The sequence below is a fragment of the Eptatretus burgeri genome, chromosome 1 (genome assembly GCF_056783735.1).
Source record: "Eptatretus burgeri isolate ZD-2024b chromosome 1, Ebu_testis_v1, whole genome shotgun sequence".
NCBI lineage: Eukaryota > Metazoa > Chordata > Myxini > Myxiniformes > Myxinidae > Eptatretus > Eptatretus burgeri.
The window spans coordinates 54,512,542-54,535,763 of NC_140961.1; the positions used below are offsets into that span (position 1 = coordinate 54,512,542).

General features: G+C 41.7%; 1 protein-coding gene across 1 annotated transcript in view; it reads left to right on the top strand.

Moving 5' to 3' along the window:
- LOC147034512 (E3 ubiquitin-protein ligase TRAF7-like) overlaps nucleotides 1-23,222 on the top strand; it is a 140,703-nt gene that overhangs the window by 99,625 nt on the left and 17,856 nt on the right. The window contains exons 9-17 of the mRNA XM_085884590.1: nucleotides 2,322-2,539; nucleotides 3,093-3,166; nucleotides 3,498-3,546; nucleotides 6,626-6,753; nucleotides 8,142-8,224; nucleotides 8,363-8,402; nucleotides 10,738-10,854; nucleotides 14,222-14,344; nucleotides 21,144-21,263. Coding sequence (XP_085740716.1) covers nucleotides 2,322-2,539; nucleotides 3,093-3,166; nucleotides 3,498-3,546; nucleotides 6,626-6,753; nucleotides 8,142-8,224; nucleotides 8,363-8,402; nucleotides 10,738-10,854; nucleotides 14,222-14,344; nucleotides 21,144-21,263 — 952 coding nt within the window. The remainder of the gene's footprint in view (nucleotides 1-2,321; nucleotides 2,540-3,092; nucleotides 3,167-3,497; nucleotides 3,547-6,625; nucleotides 6,754-8,141; nucleotides 8,225-8,362; nucleotides 8,403-10,737; nucleotides 10,855-14,221; nucleotides 14,345-21,143; nucleotides 21,264-23,222) is intronic.

The following is a 23,222-nucleotide window of genomic DNA, read 5'->3' on the forward strand; positions in this document are numbered from 1 at the left end:
CTTCCAGGATGAGAAAGCAATGACATCAACTGCCTTGCAAGAAGATTCAGTGCACGAAGACTGGCTGGAGAATGGATATGATAGCTGCAGAGTAGATGAGGTGGACCAATAGAGATAGAAGATTATCGATAGATTTTAGTGAAACTTTCCAAGGTGGACATGTTTTTGCAAAAGGACGCCGGATCCTTTGTGAGTTAGCAATTGCAGTTCTTGCCATTTATCTTGAGTGAGTAATCAGAATCTGTGGAAGCTCCCTTCCAACAGCCAGGGAGATTTATAGTTTTACAACAACATGGTCAGAAGAGCTAAGTGGACAATAGAGAAACAGAAGAGGTCGCATAGAAAGTTTGTCATTACCACGTTTACGATAGAAGACAACCCATAAGCAGAGATCCGGTTTGGGAATCGTGTTTGCGCTCAGGCAAAAATAGGACCACTGGACCTGTAGCTTATCTGGACCCTGGCCTAATGCTGTAACTCAAATTTGGTAGAATTCTGCTTGGTGGGTCTGGTGAGGAAGATTTTTGAAAGAATTTACACGATTTTCCAAATACTTTACGAAGTCTGCCATTTTGGCACATTTCTGGTCATGTGATCAACATGACCTCCACAATTTAACACCATGACCCTATCCTAATGTTTTAACCCAAATTTGGTGGCATTTCGACAGGCGGGTCTGGAGAAGAAGATTTTTAAAGGAATTTATGCTATTTCCCCAAAAGTTTACCAAGTTGGCCATTTTGACACACTTCTGGTCACGTGATCCGCATGATTTCCACAATATCTATATGATTAAAATCCCTACCCTACCAACCCAAATTTGTTCGCATTCTGACAGGTGGGTCGAGAGAAGAAGGTTTTGGAAGGAATTTGCGCGACCGCCATTTTGACACACTTCCGGTCAGGTGATTAGCGTGGCCTCCGCAATTTTACCTTAGGACCGTGTCCTAATGTTGTGACCAAAATTTGGTAGGATTCTGACTGGTGGGTCTGGAGAAGAAAATTTATGAAGGAATTTATAGGATTTGCACAAAAATTGACTGTCGGCCATTTTGACACTCTTCCGGTCATGTGATTGGAATGGCTTTGGCAATTTAACATCCCTACCCTGGCCTAATGTTGTAACTCAAATTTGGTAGCATTCTGACTCGTGGATCAGGAACAGAAGATTTTGGAAGGAATTTGCGGGACCGCCATTTTGACCCACTTCCGGTCATGTGATCGGCATGGCCTCTGCAATTTAACATCAGGACCCTGTCCTAATGTTGCAACCCAAATTTGGTGGCATTCTGACTGGTGCGTCTGGAGAAGAAGATTTTTGAAGAAATTTACTAAGTCGGCCATTTTGACATACAAACTCATGGGACCAGAACGAGCTTTGCCACTCCTGTTACCCGTCAGGAGAGCAACATTGTTGCAAAATGTCAGCCTGATCGGCCCAGCGGTTTGGCCGGAGAAGTCGAAAAGGGAGACGGATGGACGGACAGATGGACGGCGCGTGATGACAATACCTTATCTGGAATGTAAATTCCAGGTAAGCTAAAAATGCTACAATTACAACTATAGCATATGAGAGTGGAACTCTCATATACTATAGTTGGTAACAGGTCCTATTACAGGAGTCTGCAGATAATTACTACAGGAAAGCAATGCTATTTTCTCCTGAGCAGGTTGTGTCAGACCCATAGAATCACAGAAAGCTGGCTTTGTTGCAGTGCTGTGGCTGGTTGTTGCACAGCACTGTTGTTGCACAGCTTCCAGGCAAATGGCATTGTGGCATTTTATGAGGAATATAGTTGGGATGGATGGCTATTAGTTCGTTCATGTTAGCAGAAAGGCAGATTATAGGGAGGAGTCATAAGGTGGACTCTCGTCATGCAGACAAACAGATGATCGTGGAGAAGAATGTTCAGGCAGCGGTATTCCAGGGTGTGAATGGAGGCGATGGGTGTTAGGGGGAGGGCGCATCCCATCCTGGGAATGGGAGTTGGAGCTCTTGACATAAACAGCAATGCCACTATTGGGGCAGAAATATGACCTGTTATGACTGGAACGAGAATGGTGAGTGAGAGAGAAAGGCCATCGACATCCTTTGAGAGGAATATGGCTGTTTAAATATGCAATGTCTGGGATAGCAGCAGCAACTCAAATGTTAGAACAGAGTCCTCAATGTTGGATATCCATACTATGAGGGGAAGAGAGAAGAACGGAATGTATTTGCATTCCACTATTATAACTTGTTTCAAACCAGAGTGTGTCTCATTTCATGGAGTACCTCAATCGATTTATCTGGCGTTCACTCGTCAATTAATTTTTTCCAGGTGCCAGTTTGCTGGGAACCAGGAGGCATATCATTCCCACCTCACTGCCTGCCGTTTTGAGGGACTAAAAGAGTTCTTGCAGCAGACTGATGATCGCTTCCATGAGCTGCAGTTTTCCATGGCGCAAAAAGACCAAGAGATTGGCTTCCTACGCAGTATGCTGGGAAAACTCTCTGAACGTCTTGAGCAACATGAGAAGTCCATCGAACTGAAGTTTGGTGCGTATATCTGTGTTTTGCTTGCTTATGTTCACAGAAGGTAAAGGCCATCCAAGTAGATGGAAATAACAAACACTTGGTTAAATCTTATGTTGTACTTTTCATTTTTGTTGTCTCATGAGAAAATTTGGCTTTGAAAAGGCAAAATGGCCACTCGGCAAATGTTTGTAGCAATTTAGAAGGTATATCATCATCATCATCATCATCATCATCATCATCATCATCATCATCATCATCATCATCATCATCATCATCATCATCATCATCATCATCATCATCCGTACTCTATGCAGAGCAGTGGTGCTGTCGAACTAGTTACTGTGCTACAATCCTGGTCAGGTCGCCACTCCGACTCAGGAAGTCAGGGCAGGAATTTTGAATTTTGCCATGGTGCGGTCGATAGCTCGCCTACTCTTACGCGAAGGACACTGTGGAATCTTTCACACCCACCAAATAATGCCTTGTTGTGTTTTTCTCAATACCAATCAACAAAGTTGTTTCCAGTAATAAACTTAATCATATTTCATAAAAGTTAATGCCATTCTTTTTGCAGATGTTCTGGATGAAAATCAAAGCAAATTGGGCGAGGAACTAATGGAGTTCCGGAGGGACACTTCCATGCTGAGTGTGAGTTCCAGTTTAGCTTTTATTTACTTATTTCCTTTACTGCCTCTTCCTTCCCCAAATTTCATCCAAAGTTCTTGTTCACTTTCTCATTGGAGAAAAGTAAAATTTGCTGTAGAGATGTAAAAAGCTGATGCTTAGTGTTTGAAGCTGTTTGCTTTATCTCTCCTGCATTATTTGTAAATCATAGAGGTTCGATCTTTAACTGAACACTACTGCATATTTTGAGTTTTTATTTTATTTTTTTTCAGGACATGAACATTTTTGGAATCAATTTTCATGTTTTTAGAATGCATTTGTTCATTTCAAGTAATACGCTTTGCACCTTTTTCAGGATGAACTTTCCCACATCAATGCAAGGTTGAACATGGGTGTCTTGGGATGTAAGTTTTCTCCATTTTACATCAATGAATATTTCATGCTATTTTTGAACAGTGTCATTGATTTTGTGTTCATTTGGATGTTTGATGGGACAGTACGTTTTGTGTGTGCATTCCTTGTTTAAATATGAACTCTTTTAGCAAGTTGCCACTGAAAAATAAAGTTTTGCCGGCATGTTATGCAAGCAAACCCAAATGGGACTGGCACAGTTGACCGTGAAATATGACTTTTCGCCAAAAATCTTTATGAGTATTTGTTATCACATTTGTCATACGAACATAGATTACCCCAGAAAATAAAGTCCACGCCATAAAATATTATTTGCACGCTGAAGCCAACATCATTCACATTGCCGACGCTTGAATGGTAAATATTAGCGAACAGGCAAATTTCATGCTGCCGATCCAATTGTTCTCCAGTTGTTCAGTCGGGGTTACATGCTTCCCCTTCGGCTTCCTCTTTCGATGTTAAACGAACCACTGTCGTTTTCCAGTTGATGGGTCATCACTGCGAGTGTGATTACCTGGTCACTGCGATCACTGTGCATATCCGATCTGGCTTGTCAGCAATTGTCACGATTATTTCCCATACTCTTACAATCCTTGTGTCATGCTGTGAAATTGCATGGATGTAATCACATTGTGTTGATATTGACAGCCAATGAATACATCGATTTTTGAGGCAAAATTGGCCATTTTGCCTGGTGAACACCAATATCCTGTTGCTCTAAAGCTATAGTTTTGTTGTTACTGTTGCACCTTTATAGTTGTCTTGCTGTGGCATAACATCCAGAAAGCCAGTGCTCATGGGTTTTAGTTTTTGCCTTTTAATTAGATCTGTGTGCATGTGCAGCTTGTGCGTTTGATTATCTATATATGCATAAATTAATGAAGGCTCTTCTGGCTAAACAGATGCCTCGGCTCCGCATATTTGGCATGAATTTAGCAGAGCCACAGCCCCTATATCTCCGAAGGATTGTACTGCAGCCAATACTGGGAAGATAATTTAATTCTCACTTGTATAGACCAGTCCATCCAAGAGAGGGAACATTGACAGACACGTCTTTCGAGCTTGTTGGCCCTCATCGGCAATGGGGTCTGATCTCGACTTATATACTCCACAAAATGTCTGTCAGCCAATCATTCATTAACCGCTTGATGTATATCGATGATCCACATCTATATGGAAAGGTGAAGGACATTGGAGTGAAATGGGCATATTTCCAAAGTTCTCAATTTTATGGGTTTCAGTTAGTTTGGTTATATTGTTGCAGACCCGGGGTCACGGGGGTACTACGAGGGTGCGGGTGGGGGAGTGGGGTATCCCTGGTTCTCCTTGGACTCACTGGGAATCGCAGGCCGTCGCACACGAAAAAGTTGGTGTCGCGGCGGGTCGCTAAATGACCGCAAATGCCACGAGCTTGAAAATGTGACTGAGGGTCATCCATTTGACAGCGTTTACCTAAGAACACATGATCTTCTTATCAGGGAATCGCGCCCTCGGCAATTATGCTATTTATTGGATCGTGATTAATGCGGCCGAGCTTTCCGCGAGCACAATGCCAGATTGATATGAGAGCCCGTTAGTGGGGAATTATAGCTTACTGGCTAATCTACATACGGACATTGCTGGACCAGTGGAAGAAAGGACAACCATGGGCAGATTGGAAATATAACAAGAAAAAATTATTTACAATGAGCGATGAGGTGTACAGGAAGGAGGGAGGGGGACATAAGGGCTTTAATGTCGTAGAAGGGAAACTGGGGCAGGAAAAGGGGAAATGCAATAAAAAAGAGTGTCATCAAAGTATGTATTTTTAAAAGGGAAAGAAAATGTACAAGTTGCAGACTTAACCTTTGCCTTACCTACCGGCTAACAAAACAGTGAACCCATCAGACCACACACACACGGGGAGACAAATTGGGACTGGTACATATGTCACCATCACCCTCCCCAACTTGGAACCGCTCTCCGAAATGGCCCTGACGCTGCTGTCCACCACTGAGGGTCCACCAGCTCCGTCGGGAGCATGAACCAACGCGTCCAGGACCAGGGAAGAAACAAGTGCGTGCCACGATCAGAACCCCTATAGCTTGAGGCAAAAGAAGAAAGACAGTGTGGCAACCAGGACCAAGGCAGTTCGGGGGCGACGACAGAGAGAGCGAATCAGCACGCCGAGCACAGCTTTATAACCCTAGGGGCAGGTGGGGCCAAAGAGCCGCATATCAGATCCCCAGAGGGGGACTGGGACCAGCCATTGGGCCACATCAGACCCCATGAGCTGGCCCCATGCCAGCCATTGGAGGGTTCCCCCACAGCCCCGCCCATTCTGCCACTCGACCGGATATTCAGTCATTTGGTCCTTTTGGCTGTCGTCATGAACAGAGCTCCGCACTTAACATGGGGTGAGGGAATCCCTTCTACCCCATGCTCCTGGGACAAACCCCAAACGTCCAACAATGTTCAAGGCACAAAGCCAGGGAATGGGGCAATCATTTCAGGGAGGCTGGGTCGTGTCTTGGTTCGTTTGCCAGTCATTTTGGGTGGAGGGGAATAAATGGGAATTAGGGAAACAAAATACAGTACAGAGGAAAACTGAAATAAATTACATTACAGGGTAGACGTCCATACCCATTCAGATGAACAGACAAACAAAGACTTTGTGGGGCTTCAAACAATCAAGGGGAATGGGAGAATTTGGTGTGTGTTCCAGAATGCTGGTGTACGTAGCACAAGTTGAACGCCAAGGCAGTAAAACACGCACACCCTGTGATGACTGCTGTTACGGCACATGTCATCACGCGCTGATGCCTCTATTCTCCCAACGGGTTGACAGGGGGATGCCAACTACCCAGCCCAACATATTTAATGACATAATAGCCCCTACAGGGAAGGCACAATTCTTCATGTTCATTACGGAGATAACTATTCTAAAAGTCTACGTGCTGTGTGCGTTTCAATTTCTGCATGCGGTTTATATAACCGCAACAATATTTTTGCACAGATATATCACTTGTTTCATAAATGTAGTTATTAACAAGATAAATGTTCACCAATAATTGCTGTTTTCCCACTTTCCAGCATATGATCCACAACAGATTTTCAAATGCAAAGGCACTTTTGTAGGGCATCAGGGCCCAGTGTGGTGCCTTTGTGTTTACCCCACTGGTGATCTGCTCTTTAGTGGTTCATCTGACAAGACAATCAAGGTGACTTATGTTGTTGTTTGATTCTTTCTTTCTTTTTTCATCTTTTAAGCCCATTTACACACATCATTTAATAAAATATATCTGAAAAGAAAAATCTGGTTCATCTGACAAGACAATCTGGGTGACTTGAACCTTGATGAACCTTTTTTCTTTCTCTAAATTCACGACAAAATATTAAGCAACAGGTGTTTTGTTGCTTGTGTTGTTTTTTACAATGGCAAGTTCAACATTGATTTGTACATTCCTTCAAGTAACATTTTAGTGGAACCCAAAGTTAAGTTACAGAAAAACAAACCAAGGTCTTTAAGATTATTGGAATCTCCCACAATGAAGTTGAGTCTATGGGCCTATCATTTCGCCATCGCAGACAGGTCGGTGGTCTCTCTGTCTTCTCGCGCCTCCTTTCTGGTCTTGCACCCTCTGCTGTTTTCGTGCTTTGTCTCCCCCAGGTTTCTGCAGGGCACACACAGTCCACCATCAACCCCTTCTGGTGAAAGTACCTAAATCCAGGATCACTGCTCACTTCCACTCTATTAGAGGGGTGGAGCAGTCATCTTCTGGCTCTCGTAATGCATGTGACAGAACATTTCTTAAAGTTTTATCAGGATTTGTCAAGATCATCGTCCAAATCTGAATAGACTTGTGGGGAGTGCATTTGAACAAATCATGAACGTCCTAAACATCCCCATCACTTATGCTTGGCCTGCCTGCCCCATTCTTCTGCAGGATGCTAACAGTCTCCATAAATTTTTTGTTTCACTCACGAATCGTTTTTCTGGATGATGAGTGCCATCCATAGGTCTTCCTGAAGCTTCATTGAACCTGTATAACTGATTTGATCTATAAACCAAGTAACACACTACACTCTTTTCTTGTGGGGATGCCATTTGCAATAAATGTGATTCCGCATGTCACAGGAGACACCGGAAAACAAAAATAAAAAGGTCAATATAACTTTGAGAAATGTTCTTTCACTTGAAGCAAACCACATCATTGTATCCCATTTCATTATTTTTTAATTATGGTTTCAATTTGGAACGGTAATGTGCGGACACCATATATGTCACACGCACGCACGCACGCATGCATGCACGCACACACACACACACACACACACACACGCATGCACGCACACACACACACACACACACACACACACACACACACACACACACACACACACACACACACACACACACACACACACACACACACACACACACACACACACACACACACAATCGTTCCAAACTAACTTGTATGTCTTCATTTTCGAAACTCGATTTTTCTGGCAAGTAACGCATCTGAGTGAAGGACGCCATTATATCATCATTGTGGTCACCTGGCATTTTCCACATTGTGATCTCGGTGTTTCTGTTCCCATTAAGGTGTGGGACACATGCACTAATTACAAGTGCCAGAAAACCCTTGAAGGACATGATGGAATTGTACTCGCCCTTTGCATCCAGGGGTGAGAACCTCATTCAGTCCTTATCAGGGTACAGTTGGGAAAGGTTAGAAATTTTATGGAAATCACCAAACCTGAGCTAGCTCAGGTGTGGAAAACCGAGTTGCTTTTAATAATGAATAAAAAAAATTCTCGTTACAGGAATAAACTGTACAGTGGGTCCGCAGACTGCACAATAATTGTAAGTTTGGCATTTGTGAGTTCACAACATTTTCTTATCTTTATACTGTATTTGTTAAATGACAATTGAAGATGTGTCAACAAAAAGAATATGTGCATTTCATTTTGCCGCATGAAAACTATGTATAATTTTTAACTGGGAGATTGAAAAAAATTGTCCGATCAAAGCTCCTCATAACCTCAGTCGAGTTAGGCCCGGGATCAATCTAGTTGTTATACGTTGTACCTTCTATGTGACAACTGTGTCCTTCCTCAGATATGGTGACAAAAACCACACACAGTATTGCAGATGCGACCTCACTAAATTTTTGTCCAGTGGTAACACGACCTCTTTTTATTTATACTTTATACCCCTGTGAATGCAACCCAAAACCCTGTTAGCTTTACAGATTATCTGCCTGGCACTGTCCTGTCTGCTTCCCCCCATATCTATTACCACCCCCAGATCCTTCTCCTGTGTGGCATGCCCCCAAACTACCCCTTGCATTATGCAATCTCCATTTTCATTGTTCTTTTCCAACCGCGGCACCTTACTTACAGTTTCCTTGTGCTGAACTGCATCTGTCAATCCTTTTTCCTATTCTATCAAAGTATCCAGATTCTCCTGAATCGGATCTCTGCTGTCTGCCTTACCCTCCAAGCTCGGTGTCATCTGCAAATTTGGATCGTCTACTTGTCGCCCCGCTGTCGAAATAATTTATTTAAATTATGAATAACTCGTAGAGTTTCTGCCCAACAGGCGATCTTGTTCCAACTATGCAACATGCTCTTCTGACGCATACCTTTATTTGGGCAGGGTATAGGCAACTGGCAGCTCTGTATGCACAAAAAAACCCAAAAACAACTCAGCTTACCTGCATGAAGCAAAAACATACCTACTGCTTATAATTCAAAACACCTCACAACTGGAAAATGTGGGGACAGGAATACTGTACTGTCGATGGGGGAGGCTTGTAATACCCACCCCCACCTGGAGGCAGTGCTACATGATGCACATTTACATGGAGAATTTCCGTCTCCCCACTCCCTCAAGACTACCGGCAAAGAGAAAAACACCCCAATACATTAATTGTGGTCATGCTGATTTTTCTGTAGCAAGTCTGGATGCAATCGGCCCACAACTGTAGATGGAGTAGCACGGCATGCACACAAACACCGGTCCGTGAATTATAGTAAGGATAACGGCCCTAGAACTGATTATTCGGGTTGCCCTAATACTTCCATTCTCACTACTTACTTGGTATGTAACATAACCTTGGTGTTTGGCCTTTTAATGTCTTTGTAGATATTTCCAGTATCATAATCGCATCCTTTTCTCACAGCTACTTCCATTTTGTGATAGCTGTCAAGGTGGTGTACTCTCTCTATCTCTATCTCTATCTCTATCTCTATCTCTATCTCTCTGTTTCTCTCTCTCTCTCTCTCTCTCTCTCTCTCTCTCTCTCTCTCTCTTTCTCTCTCTCTCTCCCTCTCTCTCTCTCTCTCTCTCTCTCTCTCTCTCTCTCTCTCTCTCTCTCTCTCTCTCTCTGTGTCTCTCTGTCTCTCTGTCTCTCTCTCTCTCTCTCTCTCTCTCTCTCTCTCTCTCTCTCTCTCTCTCTCTCTCTCTCTCTCCACAATTCTTTGCATTGTGCATCCCTTTGCTTGATATCTTTTTGGTTATTATCAAATCCAAATTGTACATCTCTTCACACCTCACATTGGCTCGTTTTGGTTAAAGACTTGTTTTCACACAATCAGTCTCCAATGAAAACAGTGTTGTTCGGTACAACTGCATCAGTGCAGGTAGTCCAGAATGCCAGTTGGATTTTGTCTTCATTATAACGGATTGAGTGGAAGCCAGCACATCGATGCTCAAAAACAGTACGCCGTCTCCGGACCTCTAGATGTATGGCACCAAAAAGTCCATCTTTTCCTTTCATATGCAGCACACGGCTGCTGGTTTGTAGTGTATCGTTTATTTGATTTATTTTACCCAGTTCATCATCCATCTGAGGGACGGCACATGCATTGATGCTTCGCCCTGCCTGCGAAACACCAGGATGGAAGTTTATAGCGTGGACGAGATTTGAACTGCACAATGAAGCCCAACTCTGAGCTGTCAAATGATTGTTACTGTTTCCCCATTTGACTGAAAAGACCGTGTCTGAGACATGAAGCTTCTTTATCATGACATGAATGGATGTTTCAAAACTGCTCAATGCTTTGTTAATAATTTAAAGTTATTTTTCTTTTGACTTCATTTGTTTTGTCAGTGTCGGCATTGTTTTGTAAGTTTTTGTTGCTGTTGTTTTTATAATTGTTGCTTTTTTATTGTATAACCGTGTGAATTTGTACAGGTTTGGGACATCCAGACATTGCACAAAGTTAACACTATTCGAGCCCATGACAACCCAGTGTGCACCCTCGTCTCTTCTTCCAACACCCTCTTTACGGGTTCACTCAAAGCCATCAAGGTACTCGACCTCTTTATATGATAACTTTTTTTTAATACAAAGTCAAGGCTTGTGGAAGAGCTATAACACAGAATGGATCAAGACGCAACAAAACAAAATGAACAGCAGAAAGAACTAGAAGGGCACTCGGTAGAGGATAGACCTCCGTCAGGGTGATTAGCTTACGTTTTGTATCCCACTGATCGACCGGATCCTGATTTCCATCTGAACTAACATTTAATCGGCCTGTTCTTGTCACCAAGCCAACTCATCCACCAAGTTTCGTCCGAATCTGTTCACAACTTTTTCAGAAATCCTGCTATATGTCATTTTTGGCCCAAACTCTCAATGGTGAAAATCAGTTTTAAAACAGACAGACAGGGGTGAAAACATAACCTCCATCCACCTTCGTTGGTGGAGGTAAAAAGGGGAATCACCAACAGCAGGACTGAGGGACAAAATAGGTGGAGACGGACAAATAAGGGATGTGGGTAAGAATGAGGGGTAGGAGAGAATGTATGGTGGACAAGATGGATACAGAAGCAAACACTCAGGAATGAAAAACTGGAAATTTGGAAGGAGGTGTTCTTGGGGATTGACAGGTGGAGACAACATCATGGTTTTGGATGGGGGTTTGTGGAAGAGCTCTTCCTGAGATGGTGATGAACAGTTGTTTTTAAGACCTGGAGTAAAAATGAGATTTAAAGGAATATGGAAGTTAGTTCCCAATGCAGGAAAAATGAGGTATGAATGAATGGAGATGAGCAGTGATGCTGGATTTAGAGAGTTTCACCAGAAGGGGATTGATGGCGGACCAAATGCGCCATTGCAGGAGATTCCAATGATCTTGGAGGACTTGGTTTCCACGGCATCAAGTTCAACAAGGTGTGAGGCAGGGTCACCAGCCCAGAGGGAAGAGCAGTATTCCATCAAGCTGCAGATGAAAGCCTTGCAGGTGGATAGGAGTTCAGGTGTACCCAAGGAAGGACTTTGTACGACGGAGGATGCCCAGTCGGCGGCTGGCTTCGGAGGCCAATTTTGATATGTTGTTTGCCCAAGAAAGATTATGGCTGATAGTGAGACCCAGTAGTTTGAATGGCTGAACTTCTTCAAGATCAGAACTTAAAACTAAAGGACCTCCTTATCGGAAAGCAAAACCTCTAACACTTAATTTGGCAGAAGTGATCACCCATAGTTTATGAATTTGATAGGACTTTGAAAAAAAATTAAACATAAATACTGAGGTGTGTGTGTGTGCGTGCGTGCGTGCGTGCTCGATAATCTAACAAGATAAATCCCAGAAGCCATTTTGCAAGAATGAAATTTAAACTCCTATCCATATTCTTATGCGGATTTTTTCTTTACTTTGAGCTCCCTTCAGAACTTCTAGGAATGCACTACAAAGATGGAGTTAGTCCACAAAATTAAAAAAAGGTTTTGTTAACTACAAAAAAATTATTTCAATGGACTCTGGAGTTGGAAGTCAGGCTCTTCTGGAGGATTGTGGTGGATGGACTTCTCCAACAAGAATAACCAAGTTGGTGTGCAGAACAACACTTCCTTCTTATCTACTGACCAGATGGGCCAGATATCTTTCCAAACACCACATCCCACATGGTAGGCTGTAGACATCTGGAATCTGCACAAAGACATGGGAGAAATCTGGGTAAATAGAATGTCTTGAACAGTTTGCAAATTGCTGTATTGAGTGCCAATCATTTTTAATGGACAGAGTGTTTCTGTTAATGTGGTCATGCATGACATATCTTAAGTGCTGAAGATATTCTTTATAATTGCAATTGAAAGCGGTGTGAAGCTTGGAGCAGTCACGTTGGGTGGGCAAAGATGGCACAAGAGCATCTTTAAGTTGTGTTTACTCTTGATCTCAATATAAATGAACTGTACACAGGTGAAGCGTTTCCTCCATCATCATGCTGTATTATATTCGTCGTCATCTCTACTTTATCCAACTTCAGTGTGGAAGTCAAAGATATCCCACCTTGTTTCTAGTTTACAAAATTGAGCATGGGGCTGGTGTGATGAAATGGTAATAAAGAATACATTTGTGTGCACGAAATTTCCATCCGTACAAGCCGACAATCAGCTTTGTTCAGCTTAGCAACGTTTTGTGTCTTCCCAATTCATTTGCGAATGTTTACCTCTGCCACCAAAGGTGAAGGAGGTTATGTGTTCACCCCTCCCTCCCTGTCTGTTTGTTTGTTTGTCTGTTTGTCTGTCTGTGTGCAGGATATCTCAAGAAGTTGTTGACGGATTCGGATGAAACTTGGCGGACACGTTGGGTGTGTTGCCGCGAAAAATTGATTCGATTTAGGTGAAGATCCGACTCCGGATCTGGGTACCGGAATTATTTAATTTTAAAAGGGATTCTTCACCATTGAGAGATAGGGCCAAAAACGATATATAGTATGATATTTCAAAAATGTATTGGGCCCGATATGTTCTCGTGGATCAGACGTTACATGGCAGAGGTATGCGCTCTACCGAGTGTCCTATTTTGTTTTGCTTTCGTACAGATCACGGCCGTATCGTGTGATCAGAACATGAAAAAAAAGAAACTGCATTTTGCTTTTGCACAGCACTCTACTTAATTACAGTACATGATTTGCACTATACTCTAATTTCTCTTTTAAATAATTGGCAAAATTAATGATAACAAGCTCAATGACTTTCCATCTCAACCTGTAGAGGAAAATCAACTTTGTGCTTTTGATGGATGGCCATTGTCCCCAAACAGAAGACATTTGTGCTATCACCATGTATCGTGGTCCTGTGGGCTCGGATCTATGTGTTTTTGTATGACCATGAGCTTTGATTAATTTCCTTCCCAAGGTGTGGGCTGTTTGGGTTAGTCCACAAAAAATTGATATGTGCATACAGAATAAATTGACAATCACTTATTGTTTATTTTATAGCAAGATTTATTGGTTTCTTCCCTCATTAAACGATTGTCGTTAATTTGGGGCTCATTTAGACCGTATCTTCAGGGTCAATGGGAGTGAGCAGGCTTGCTTTGTCGTGACTTTTTGTACCCGCTCTGCGGTCACGAACAAGCTGAAAAGCAGCTCCATGCATCTTCTCACACACCCATGGCTGACAGGTCGGTATGGTAGGAGAGGATCTATCTTTGTTGCGACACAAGATGGTCACAAAAGCGAGTGGAGAAAAGGGACATGTTTTTGGCAAAGCAGTGGAGGAAGGATGGATAGACTCAAAACTACCACCATTTTTTTCTTATGAATAAGAATATTTCAATGAATCGGAAGACAGCCACGATAACATTGATCTTAAAGATCTGACAGTCCACAGTGTACAGTAAGAGATTGGAGATTGGCATGATATTTATTTACAGGAATATCTGTGACTGCAGGTGTGGGACATTGTGGGCACCGAGCTCAAACCAAGGCAGGAACTCACTGGGCTTAACCACTGGGTGCGTGCACTGGTGGCTTCACAGAATTACCTCTACAGCGGTTCTTACCAAACCATAAAGGTACAAATTGGGGTGGGGTCTGGTGCTTCAATACATCTTTGCCATTGTCTCGTTGACAACGTTATTTGTAAGATATTAAATGTTCCCTTTGTGCATCTTCCTGCACTGTGCTTGTTTTGTGGAAAAGCTGCAAACCATCTGAATAATTGAGATGAATTGCCTGGAGTAATGTGATTATTTATACTTTGTACCTTGATTTGGTCATTTCATTGTGTTTTCATTGAGTGTATTGTTGTGTGTGCTCCCAAATATAATTGTATTTAATAAGATTTGGAAATGGCTACTCACAGTTTACAAAGCCTTTGTCTGTAGCTCAATAGTTGACTGCTCTCTGTTATGGGCTAGCACCCCAGCAGCACATATGTCTTTCTTGGATTCTGTGGAATCTAAAGCTCTCAAGATTATTGGAATGTCCCGTGATGAGGCCAAAGCACAAGATCTGTTGCTTTCGATCGCAGGCCGGTCCATGGTCTCTGTGCTTTGTATTTTCTTAAATCACCTTTTCTGCGATATTGCTCTCTTTGCCCTCTGTCATCTCACCCTCCCGATCTACTCCAGATGCACAAGTTCTTCCAGTAAACCACCCCCTGCCCCCACACGCAGAATTAAACTTCCAAAATCCAGGCATAGCTCTCAACCCTTAACGATACATTAATTTGGGCACATTACGAGCAAGCGTAGTGACTGAATGAGGGATGAGAGGAGGGGCAAGGAGAGAGTCAGATGGGGTGGAAAATGGAGGGGGGAGGGAGTTCCACACCTACTGCTGAAACCGATTATTTGGGGGGGGGGATGACAATAAAATCATGCTGTCAGAGACAGTTTGCAAGTCGACAAGAACTCAAACTTGGTATAAGTATGTATAATTATGTAAAGATAAACTGATTAGATTATGGGTTCAAAGGTCAGAAGTTTCATTCGATAAAAATTCTGTTACTGCGCTAACTTGTGAACCAGTGATATGATTTTCACCAAACTTGATATAAGTATATATTTTTATGCAAAGATGAGCTGATTCGATTTTAGCAACAAAAGGTCAAAAGTCGGAGGTCATGTCGGCTAAAAATGTTGTTACCTCGATTACTTGTGATGGGATTTTGACTGAAATTGGTACAGGTATGTCATTCTCTGTCTACTTAATCTCTTGCACTCTCAGTCTCTTGCAATTAAAAACATAATTGTGAAACAGGCACCATGACACTTTGTTTATCATTTATTTTGCCTTCTTGTTTCAATATAGTTATTTTTTAAATTAACTGTGTGATCAATTTTGGGATATTAATTGCACACATTTATTCTGGGCACAGCGTTGGTCGCTGTCGCCAGCATGTAGTCGAAAGGATTAGGCTCTTTCCTCAGCAACCCAAGACATTTTTAGCTCGCCTTTTCGAAGAACAGAGAGCTATAGCGATACCCCCGGCGTCAGCGTCAGCGTGAAAATGTTAAAAGTTTTTGGTGCAAGTTATTTAGAAGCTTGCCATTCATTAACCTCTGCCATCGAAGATGGACGGAGGTTACTGTTTTCACCCCTGTCTATTTGTTTGTTTGTTTGTGAACAGTATTACGGAAAAACTCTTCGACGGATTTCGACGAAACCTGGTGGGGGGATTAGGTATGGTCCAAGGATCATGCCACTCGATTTTGGACTTGGTCCAAAGTCCAATATGGCCGCTATGGCGGTCATTTTGAAAAATATTTGAATTTTTGTTTTTGCATTTCTACATGTTTTAAGTGATTTCCGACCATAAATAAATAAATTTGTTAGAGAAAAAAAACAACAAAATTTTGCAACTTTTTTACAAAAGAAATTTCGATTTTATTTGAAAAATATTTGATTTTTTTTTTTGCATTTCTACATGTTTTAAGTGATTTCCAACCCAAAAAAAAATTTGTTGGAGAAAAAAAATATTTTGCAACTTTTTTTTTCAAAAAAAATTCGATTTTTTTTTTTTTGGCATTTCTACATGCGCGTCGATCTAGTTTAGTTTATTCAATCGTGGTTCAGTAGAGTCTGATCCGTTTTGACCTACAATGAATAGGATATCAGGTTCACTTAAGTGACCCAGCAGTATTGGCGGCGGAGGTTCTGCACTCTACCGAGTGCTCCCCCTCTAGTTTAATATACAGTATGTACTAGGATGCTGATATTTGGCATGGAGGTTCCTTTGGGGTACATTATTGATGTAGTGAATTTGAAATTAACAAATGATTAAAAAAAAAATTAAATTTCAACCTAAGATGGTGTCAAAGCCACCCAATGCTCGCCTGCTTGTACTAGACGCTTGCCATTCATTTAATATGTGTACTAGGGATGCAATGAAGTCCAAATGAAATATATTTTGTTGGTGCACCTTTTTCAGAGACAATATTTGTGAAGTCAAAACACTACATATTACTTTTTCTTTTAGATGCATTTCTCATGGTTAGGCAAGTAGGTAATGTATTATTGCATAATGTTGATAAATACCATTGCACATGCACTGTTATAATTGTGATGCCATCATAATTACAAATAATAATGTATTATTGCATAATGTTGATAAGTACCATTGCACATGCACTGTTATAATTGTGATGCCATCATAATTACAAATAATAATGTATTATTGCATACTGTTGATAAATACCATTGCACATGCACTGTTATAATTGTGATGCCATCATAATTACAAATAATAATGTATTATTGCATAATGTTGATAAATACCATTGCACATGCACTATTATGACTGTGATGCCATTAGCTCGCCTGTTCGAAGAACAGAAAGCTATAGCGATACCCCCGGCATGAGCGTGAGCATCAGCGTCAGTGTGAGCGTGAAAATGTGAAAGTTTTTGGTGCAAGTTATTTCCTTTCTAATGTTTTTATCTACCACACTTTTTTTTTTTACTGATTACAATATACAAATACATATATTGCTTTAAAATTATTTGGATCAGACTTCACTGCAATGCTTTATAAAAAATCTTATGAGACGAGTCTTTTAAAAACAATAAATGTATAAACAGACGAGCATTGGGTGGCTTTGACACCAACTCTGGTGTAAGATTCTGGCTAGCGTAAGAGAGTAATTGGTTGACTTGAATTGCATCACACTTGCGCCAAATGCGTAAAATGAATTCATAACGGTACCCTCCTCCCCCACAAAAAATAGTTTAACATAATCAGGAGGAAATGAGAGGAATATATTTGAGTGAGGGAAGTGGGTCTGGAGTGAGAATGGGCATTAAGAGGGAGATTGAACATGGTAGAACAAAGGGCAGTATGGGGCAGGTTGCATGTCCTACTATTTCGGCGTAACAGTTAATACAAAAGCAGATATGCAAGACGTATGATATCGGACTTGGCAGTGCAGCAACGGACAAACATTTTGCAATGATTTTACGGTCAAAAGACAACAAGCAGGCACGATCTATCCGATTAATAGAACTTGGCTTCTGGAGTTGTACTTAAATTGTACTTCTCCCGCACATACTTGAAACTGAGCCACAAATGGTGATTGATAAATTATGTTGAAACCCAAAATTTTGAGACTTTCAATCAAGAGTTTATTGTGCAAAGTCTGTCAAAATTGTTTTACACCAAAACGGAGTTTTCAATTGATGTACATCAGAAAATGAAAAGGAAATCGACACAAACTCCTCTTCATCAAAACCACTTATTTTTTAGCTTTATCTGGAATATACATTCCAGATGAGGTATTGTCATCGTGCGCCGTCCATCCGTCCGTCTCCTTTTTTTTATTTCTCCGGCCAAACTGCCGGGCCGATCAGGCCAAAATTTTGCAGCAACGTTCCTCTCCCGACTGGTAACAGGAATCGCAAAGCTCGTTCTGGTCACATGACGTTAAGTAAGTCAAAATGACTGACTTAGTAAATTTCTTCAAAAATATTTTTCTCCAGACCCACCAGTCAGAATATGACCAAATTTGGGTTACAATATTCGGCCAGGATAGGGATGTTAAATTGCGGAGGCCATGCCGATCACATGACCTGAAGGAAGTGTGTCAAAATGGCGGTCCCACAAATTCCTTCCAAAATCTTCTTCTCCTGATCCACCAGTTAGAATATGACCAAATTTGGGTTACAATATTCGGCCAGGGTAGTGATGTTAAATTTCCGAAGATATTCTGATTACGTGAGCGGAAGTGTGTTAAAATGGCCGACTTGGTGAACTTTTGGGAAAATCGCATTAATTCCTTTAGAAATCTTCTTCTCCAAACCCACCCATCAGAATGCTACAAAATTTGGATGACAGGAGGGGGTCGTGATGTTAAATTGTGGAGGTCATGTCGATCACATGACTGGAAGTGTGTCAAAATGGTGAACTGAGTAAAAATTTTGGAAAATCACGTAAATTCCTTCAAAAAGTTTCCTCATCAGACCCACCAGTCAGAATTCTACCAAATTTGGGTTACAGCATTAGGTCAGGGCCCAGATAAGCTGCAGGTCTGGTGTTCCTATTTTTATTATCTTGCCAAAACGAAGTTTTTGCAAGATATGTGAGTCAGCTTGTATGTTTTTTTTTTGTTTGTTTGTTTTTTTGTTTGTCTGTAATCACGGATAAAAAATTCTGCAGAGCACAGTTATCATTGGAAATTTTTGTAACTTCGCATATCAGAGGCCTATAGAGGTCCCTTTCATTACACAAAATTTTGAAGGTCAAGGTCAAAGGTCAAGGTCACTTTGTCGCAAATCAGGGGAGTCGACGAAACCCTTATTTTTTGAGTAATTTTGATCGGATCGTCTTCAAACTTCATGGGAATATAGTTCATGGTCTGGCGCTCAGCTGATTAATTTTTGGTGGCGATTGGCCTTGACCTTCATATGTTTTTTTTTTTGTTGTTTTTTTTTTGTTTTTGGTCTGTAATCACGTATAAATCACTCTGCAGAGCACAGTTATCATTGGAAATTTTTGTAACTTCGCATATCAGAGGCCTAGAGAGGTCCCTTTCAGCGCATAAAATTTTGAAGGTCAAGGTCACTTTGTCGCAAGTCAGGGGAGTCGACGAAACCCTTATTTTTTGAGTAATTTTGATCGGATCGTCTTCAAACTTCATGGGAATATAGTTCATGGTCTGGCGCTCAGCTGATTAATTTTTGGTGGCGATTGGCCTTGACCTTCATGGTTCGTGCCTCAGGTCAAACATATTTGACCCCAAGGTCAAATTTTCAAGTTTTAGGAACCATATCGTGTAGGACCTCAAATTGAACACCTCGATGAGTGCTTTCTAGATATGTCAAGCTTGAGACATTATGACGTCATTTGGTGACGTTATGAGGCAAAAGCATATTTTTCATGGTTACTCTGTAGAACGATTCTCATCGGAATCTCTCGTAGGCAGATATTCCTCAAGGAGTCGCTCCTGGTGGATAGCAGCTCTGTTCACCTCAGTGTGACCTTAAAGAAGTCACACGTGGTCACCTATTGGCAAGATACGGGTCACCCTGCGGGTGACATTGGTTTATTTATTTATTTTTGGTCAAACCGGTTTTGAGATTGCTCTTTCTGAGAAAAATCAATGCAATGTTGTATTTTTTTTTTGTTTTTTTTTGACGGTCTATCTCATGTCGTCTGATTTTGACATTAAATCTGGAAGTTTGCGACATGGTAATAAATATTCACAAATACTATGCAAGCCACTAACTACCAGGTGTGTTAAGCAACGAGTAATGTATATCTGGATAGCCGATGTCCATCGGTTCTTTGGGTAAGCAATCTAGTCATGACTTCAACGCTGTTCAAACAACACGAAGGATCGACCCCTATGCCTGATATGCCTGATTTCTTCTTCAAGATACTTTACCTCTTCTTGGAAACAGAATCGGGGGTTTGAGCATACCTTTACTCGTACAAGGTATTTCATCCCAATTCTCACATTGTTCATTCTTTAGTAACGACGACTGCAGCTTGATTGCTCCAGCCGGCTTGATCACCAGTATGGCAGCCTGCACAGTCATGTGACCTGGTGTGGTTAACTGCACAATATCCACATGCTTCCTTCAGAAATTCCAGACTTCAGCTAATTCCCAGATTTTCTGTTTTCTTCATTAAATCCTAAAATTGTCAGTTATGAATATAAATAATTAATTAAAAAAAATTGCGCTTTGTATGTCCATGGAGAACAATTTACAATTTTATTACTTCACACTTATTCCTCCAATCCCCACTGGTATGTCTTATTGGCTCACCTGGAACGTGGTTCCAGGGAGCATATGGGATGACACGTCGTCCATCCGTTCACAAATACTTGCAACTTCTTCTCTGAAACTACACATACGATTTCGATGAAACTTTACTATAACCTTCATCACTTGTGATGTACCAAAGTTTGTTCATGCTGTTTAAAAAATCGGGGTCGAAAGGGATTTATTGTGGGCATGGGTGGTTTCCCCCAAAATAGGTCTTTGCTGATTCCGTCCCACGTTGACTTCCTTCTCAGTATCATTATTGTACCAGTTGGGCGGCCAGGGGTCCTGCCCCTCTGTTTTTTCTTTAACTCTGTTGCTTTTACAACCCTTCATTGTTATTTTTCATCTGAGTCGAGCTCAAGAACCTTGTTTTAGTAATTATCAGTTATTTATTATGCAATGACCCCCCCCCCCTTTCTTTTCCCATCAAATTTAAACAACTGAAAGGAGAAAACGTCTTGTTTAACATGACTATATGTCCGCTATCTTGCTTTATCAACAAGAACAAGACTATTTGTCGATTTGTACTGCATCTAATAAGGAACTATGAAGGTTCTGTATGAAGCGTATTTCTAACATTAGTACGTTTTCTGATTCTTGTTCCCAGATCTGGGACATTCGAACTCTGGAATGTGTTCATGTGCTGCAGACATCTGGAGGCAGTGTGTACTCGATTGCTGTCACGAGTCACCATATTGTCTGTGGAACGTATGAAAACCTCATTCATGTAGGTATATCTGCAGCCAAAATGACTTACTCAAGCAGATTGAGTTTTTATCTGACATTATTGATACCCACAGGGAAATTGGCTTGGTGTACCTTTTTCAAAAAGATATGTTGCACCTCATTAATTTTTATTCAAGTTTATATACCAGGACCTCGACATTCGCGGGGGATACGTTCCGGAAAAAACCCCATGAATGTTGAAACAGCAAATGTGGGGGCATTGTTTCAATGGGAAATGGGGGGAAAGGTTCTGTGGTTTTCCCGACCTGCGAAAAATCCGTGATTGTCGGGGTAAAATCCGTGAATGTTTTGTCATCTATCTATAATTCCAGCAATGTGTGAGTGTGTGTGTTTGTCTGCGACCGCCGTTTCTCGACAACCACCGGTCTGATCTAATTGAAACTTGCCAGATATATTGCTGGGGACCTGTGGATGTGCCTTTTCAAGGTTTGATATTAATCGGACAAGTGCTTCCCAACTTATGGCCATTTATTTACCAAACCAATGACAAGACACCTTGTTGCGTGGGCGTGGCCGATGGGGAAGGGAAGCTCAGCCGCGTTCCCCATTACGGGTTACAACGTACGGGCTTCCGGAGAGTGATGACTTCGTGTATTCTAATAATTTCTCGATTTCTTATGCGCATTTATAGATAAACACAATGCCCCAAGTTATGATCGTTTTCATATTAGACGGTGCATAAATTTCGGTAACATCAGAGTGCTGGTGTGCTCCGAACCAGGAAGGAATTTTTTTTCTCTCTCTCTTCTCTTCTCTTTTTGTTTTTCTTTGCCACGACATTGCGAAAAGGTAAAATACGTTGGCCCTAATTGAATAATTGGGTATTAAAACTAAATTGCGAATCGTCGTAACTGCGAATAATATGCGAACTTCTGGGCTACGCACGTACGGGCACGTGAGAGCGAAGAAACGGCCTGTGTGGTTGTTGTTTGTTGCTCGCGGTTTGAATATTTATTTATTAATTTTTTTTTCTATGGGCACGTACTAGTTGAAAAAAATGCCCCAATCCAGTCGTCGTTTACGAGAGTGAAGGAACGAAGCTGCACATACTGGCACGCTTCACCCACGAGAGAGGGTACTGGCACGAGAGAGGGGGAGAGAGGAGGGGGCGAGAGAGGGGAGGGGGGGTGAAAAATGCCCCAATCCAGTCGTCGTTTACACACCTACGGGCCTGCATCTCCGGGCGTTATCGGTTCGCGGTGGTTCCTGGTTCAAAGAGGAATGTTTTTGAAGTTTAATATGTTTTTGACCACAAATGCATGATTGCAGTTTCATTAAAAATGCTTACAAATTAAAAAATGACAACACCAGGTATCGTTTCCAATTTATTGAATAATGCATTTTAAAGTCTCATAACCATACCATACGGTACCGTGAAACTAAAGAAAAAAAGAACAACATCATCATGTACCATTTCAAGTTTTTATTAAACAAACACAGCACACGTAACTTTGCAAAATGATGATGATGAAGATGAGGTGCACCAGGTGTAATAAGTCTTGAAAGTTGATAATACCCCCTGGTCGAGCGGCTGGATGAGGGAGGTGGTGTTCGGCGGCAGCAACATGACCTCAACGTTCGAGTGAGCGCCGTTCAGGTCCGTGGGGTGGCCAGGAGCGTTGTCAAGCAGCAGGAGTACCTTGAATGAAAGGTTCTTTCCTGCCAGGTACCTCTCGACCTGAGGAACGAAACAAGTATGGATCCAGTCCATAAAAAGTTCAGACTTCACTTACACCTTCCTGTTCGCCCTTCAGTACATGGGCAGCACCTGCTTGTTTTTGTTCTTCAGTGCACGTGGGTTCAGTGAATGGTAGAGCATCATGGGCTTTACCATGAAGTCCTCTCCGGCATTTGCGCAGAGGAGAAGGGATACCTGGTCCTTTGCGGCCTTGAAGCCGGCTGCTTTGCTCTCGTGCTGTGAGATGAACGTTTTGGTCAG